At 40.7% G+C, this 5,591-nt stretch overlaps 1 protein-coding gene across 1 annotated transcript in view; it reads right to left on the minus strand.

Moving 5' to 3' along the window:
- Zcrb1 (zinc finger CCHC-type and RNA binding motif containing 1) overlaps nucleotides 1-5,591 on the minus strand; it is a 14,488-nt gene that overhangs the window by 1,242 nt on the left and 7,655 nt on the right. The window contains exon 3 of the mRNA XM_023723606.1: nucleotides 1-112. Within this exon, the coding sequence (XP_023579374.1) occupies nucleotides 1-112 (112 nt within the window). The remainder of the gene's footprint in view (nucleotides 113-5,591) is intronic.

The raw sequence follows: 5,591 nt of genomic DNA on the forward strand, positions 1-5,591 counted from the left end.
CTGTTTGTTATTTATGGCTCTGGTGCAGCTTTGTGCAGAGTCTTTATCCAAAAACAATATAAACGCCACTCCTTTACTCTTCCTCGTGTCTTTGTCTTTCATTATAGTAACCCTGAAAGTATAAGAAGAGTGAATTAAAAATAAGAAAGCAACAAATAAAACATTAATAGTTAGAAAGCAGAAGCTTTTTCTTTTCATCTTTTTAAAAAGGATTAAGGAGGACCAGCCAGATAGCTCAGTGGACTAAAGCACCTGCTTAGGCAGGTGCAGGGACCCAGGTTCAATCCCCAGCACACTATGTTGGCCCCACCCCTGAGGCATGGTGGTGCATGCCTGCAATCCCGGCACTTGAAAGGCTGAAAACAGGAGGATCACTATGAGTCTAATATGTGTAATGAGAGCCTGTAAATCCTAAATTACATTTTAAAAAATAAAATAAATAAATAAGAAGGATTAAGGGCCAGGGAGATAGCTCAGTGGCATAGTGTGTGCCTGGCAAATGCAATGGCCTGAGTTCAATCCCCAGTACTAAATAAATAAATAAATAAAATTAAAAGGATTAAATAAAAGATTGAGGCTGTGGATATAGCTCAGCACGCACTGCACCTGCCTGGCAAGTGCAATATTCTGAGTTCAATTACTGGTACCAAAAAAAATCAAATTAAATTTTTAAATAGTTTTCAAAAGAAAGAGAAACACATAAAATCTAGCTATTCCTTCAATGTGATGGGAAGTCAAGAATAATAGAAATAAGAAAGTGACAGTGCTTTTTCTTTTCTTTTTCATTTTTTGACATAGGGCTTTGCTAGTAGTAGTGATGGCTTTGACCTATGTAGGCTGGCCTCAAAATTGCAGGGATCCTCCTTTCTCAGCCTCTCAAAGTGCTACGATTACAGATACTGCTTTAATACAAGTGAGCCCAAGAATTAATGCATTCAGAGACAATCAGAATTAGAAGGGTTAGGGCCAGGAAGATGGCTCAGTGGAATAAGCACTTCCCTGGCAAGCGCAAGGGCCTGAATTCAATCCCCGGTTCCGCAAAAAAAAAAAAAAGAATTAGAAGGGTTGAGAGACTACAAGCAGTAGACTCTTAAAGATAAAACACAACAGGCTGGGGATATAGATCAGTGGCACTAGTGTCTGCCTGGCAAGCGCAAGGTTCCGAGTTCAATTCCCAGTACCCAACTCTTTCCTAATTTCAACTTGAAAGAGCAGGAAAAAAACCCTGAAACCAAAATCAAAACAAGGGAAGGCCAAATAGCTCAGCAGGTGCTGGGAGCAGGATTCAATCCCTGGGTCTAATGTGCCAGCCCCACGATGAGAGAGCAATTGAGACTGGGCATGGTGACGCATGCCTATAATCCCAGCATTTGGGAGGCTGTAGACAGGAGAATCACTACAAGTCTGATCTAGTAGAAAGACCCTGAACACCCTGTCGACCCTTCCCTAAAATACATTAAAAAAAAAACCCTTGAGGTATTCTATTCTACAAAAAACTAACATGATTTACTTAAATTACTCATCTAAGGTTTCAGAATGTAACTAAATTTGGAGGAGGATATCAAGGATGCACCCCAGCAAACTGCTAAACTACAACCCCACCCCTTCTTGAGAGAGGATCCTGTGAAAAGGGTCGGGATATGCAGAAGCTCAGTCGTTGTGCTCAGCCTTCTTGCACGCCGGGATCACAGTGCACCAATATCCGTAGCTCTCCAGTCTTAGAACTCTTCTGAAGTAGTTACCCCCAGTTTAGTGGTTCTCAAGCCAGCTCCTGGTTATGTAAGTGACAGGCATGATGATAAAAGCCATACACCACGCTCTCCCTTCGGCCTCGCAGCTTGCCTAGTGCTAGAGGTGCATATGCCATTTAGTGTGGTGCAGGAACAGTGCTCGACACTGTTCTTTACAGTAAAGGTGGATGCCAGGGCTGCATCAAGACACGTACAAGACAAGCTTGTTGCCTCTTGCATATTTGTGTTATAAACAAAGTACAACAACAATGAAACAAAAAGATGGAGCATGGTATAAAGCACAGATGTCAGCAGGAAAGAGCTACCACTGGTCATGTCCTGAACCATTCATTTCCAAAAACAAAAAGTGCAGTACTAAATTAAAAACAGAAAAGGTTTAGAATTCTCTACAAGCCACCAATGAATAAGCGGGGGAGAAAGGAGGGCTCTTGCTTACAGCAAAATGTCAATGGGTGACTGGTGAATGAACGGGGAATGCTGGTAACAGAAAATCACCTTGTTAGTTCGTTTGTTTGAGACAGAGTCTACGTAGTTCAGACTGGCCCTGAATTCACTATGCAGCCCCAGGGATCTTCCTGCCTCAGCCTGGAATCAGGGCTGGGATCACAGACATGTGCTACCAACCTCACCAGAAAATCACCAGTTTACAACATCCTGGTAGAACTTGAATCAGGAAAGAACCAATAACTTTCTTAGTCTAAAATAAAATGTATACATGAGCAAGATATTAACTCCTTAAGAGTGCTGGGTGCAAGCTAACCATATGCCATTTAGTATGGTTTAAGAACAATGCAACAGAGTTCTTTGCAATAACAGCTGGATAATACAGGGACAGGTAAGAGGTGCATTTACTTTTTATTTCCATGTCACAATGTTTACTAAACAGCTCAACAACACAATTGAGATCCCAGCACTAGAAACCTCCCAACCATAAAAAGCCCAGGATGACACAGGTTCACTGGTTAGGAACACCATGCCTCCTCAAACTATTCCAGGACACAGAAAAGAAAGGAACTCTCCAGACGCATTGTGAGAGGCCAGTAACAAACACACAGATTCCAAAACTGAAGGACACAACAAAACAGGGTGCACCAACATCCTTTATGAGGACAAATGCAATAATTCTTTTCAACAGTACATTTAAAAGATTCTATACCATGATCTTTTGTCTCACTACAGGGATAGAAGTATGTTCAACAAGCAAATCAATAAGCATAACACACCATGTAAATACGTTCAACATCCCTTCAAGACGGAGTCCTAAAAAAGCTAGGTATTGAAGGTATGGTGAAGAATATATGTGACAATGCCACAGCCAATATTACTCTGAATGGGCAAAACTAAAAGCACATCCTCCAAAATTAGCATGAGGCAAGGACATTAAAGCTCAATACTCCTATTCAGTATAGTACTTAAAATATTAGCAAAAGCATTTAGGCAAGAGAAAGAAACAAAAGGGATACAAACAGGAGGAAAAATTTAAACTATCCTTAATTGCAGTTGATATAACCGTAGACCTAGAAATATAGACTCTTTTGAAAAAAATTTGGTTGGGCATGAGAAGTTGCTGCCGGCCTGGCCCAGTCCCTTGTTTTCTGGCACTGTGCCACACTATTTGCTATGACACTTAGCAAATCTGTCTTACAATAAAACCAGGAAGAACAGCTGGTTAGAACAACTGTCACTTTAGCTAAAATGGTACAACTAACAATAACAATAGCATCAAACACAAAAACAGACAAGGAGACCAAAGAGTAGAGCACCCAGAAACAAATACACTTGTAAGGGCTGATAAACTGTGTTAATTTGAGAAGTTAAGAAGTTTAATTAAGCAACTCAGCAAGGGCCCAGAATCCTTATTTTGTAAACAGCCTCACCCAAGGGCTGGCCAAATAGCAAAGCAGCCAATTAGCAAGCAGGCGCAGGGGCTGGGGGTTCAACTGGGTGTGGAGGTGCGCACCTGTAATCCTAGCTTTTGGGAGGCTGTAAACAGGCGGATCACTACAAGTCTGATCTAGAAGTGAGACCCTGAACACCCTGTAGACCATTCCCTAAAATACAAAAAAGAAAAAAGAAAAAGAAACTCATCCTGTACAAGAGGAAGGCATGGAGATGGAGTGAGTGCTACATCTGCCATAGGGGTGTTGGCTGGCTGACAACAGAAGGAAAGGAAAGAGGCTTGCTCTTCCCTCTTCTGCCCTTGTTTTTGCTGTCTTCTGCCACCTTGGACTGTTGCCCTTGTGCCATGCCACCCTGGCTGGAGCCAGCTGATTATGGACTGAAACCTTCACAGACTGTAACCTAAATAAACCTTTCCTTCTTTAATTTTGAGCATGGGGTATTTTGTCCCAGCAATGAGAGAAGTAATCAAGACAGCTTCTAATTACAACCATTTGACTCTGGACTAGAAAAAAAAAAAAGAAGGGGCCAGGGATATAGCTTAGCGGCATAAGTGTGCTTGGGAGACTGAAAACAGGAGAATCACTATGAGTCCGATCTACGTAGTGAGACCCTGTACTAAATACATAAAAAAAAAAAGAAAGAAAGAAAAAGAAATTCAGAGCCTCCAAGTCAAAGGATGAAGAACAGTACTCCACACAAGAACCCAGAAAAAAAACAAGGGTAGTTGTTTTAGTTATGGATAAAGTAAATTTCAAGCCAAGATTGCTTTAAAAAAACAAAATCACTACACTTTGTAAAAGGAAGAATCCAAGAGGAAGAAACAACAATCATAAGTGTAGGGGCTGGTGAGATGGCTCAGTGGTCTAAAGCACCTACTTTGAACAAGCTTAGCAAAGCACAGGGACCGCGGTTCAATCCCCCAGCACCACATGCCAGCCAGCCCGCCCCCTGGTGGGCTGAGCTGGCCACACACGCACAAATAAATAAATTAAAAAAAAAAACAATCATAAGTGTATATGCAACAGTACACCCAATTATACAAATGTTGATGTACATGAAAAATCAAATAAGAAAAAAAATCAAATAAGCAATGTCACAAATAGATTGAGACAAAAAAAAAACCCCACAACAATGAAATACTAGAACTGAACCAAATGTTTGAACAAATAGGCTTAATATGTGTCTACAGTGTTCTACCTTGCAATATCAGAATACACACTCTTTTCAAGCATACATGGGACATTCTCCAAAATAGACCACATACTGGCTCACAGAATATGCTTAAGTAAGTGCAAAGGAACTGAAATTATCTCATACATGAGACTATAATGCAATGAAATTGGAAATTTTGCAAAGGAAACCATGAAAACTTCACAAGGAAATTGGCAAAGGAAACCACAAGAACTTGATAAACACATGGAAACTAAATAATACTCTCCTAAACAAGGGCCACAGATGAAATTAAGAAGAAAATTAGACAGTATCTACATTTAAATGATACTGCCAGTACAAACTACCACAACATGGGATGCAATGAAAGGAGTCCTATAAAGAAGATTTATAGCAGTGAATACTCAAATCAGAAATACAGAGCAAGCTCACAACTTAATATTGAACCTCAAACTTCTAAAAAGAGAGCAGGTCAAGCCAAGCTCCTATGAGGGAGGAAATTATAGAGATCAGAGCAGAAATTAATGCAATGAAGACTAAGAAAGCAATACAAGGAATCAAGTTTTCAAAGAGTTGGTTCTTTGAAAGATAAAACTGACAAACCTTTATCTAACATTATCAAAAAAAGAAAGAAGAGGGCCAGCCAGATAGCTCAGCAGATTAAAATACCTGCTTAGGCAGACACAGAAGCCGGGGTTTGATCCCCAGCCTGCCATCCCAGGGCTCGGTGAGCCAAGACTGGGTGTGGGTGCACACCTATAATCCTAG

The sequence above is a fragment of the Octodon degus genome, unplaced genomic scaffold (genome assembly GCF_000260255.1).
Source record: "Octodon degus isolate 3935 unplaced genomic scaffold, OctDeg1.0 scaffold00100, whole genome shotgun sequence".
Lineage (NCBI taxonomy): Eukaryota > Metazoa > Chordata > Mammalia > Rodentia > Octodontidae > Octodon > Octodon degus.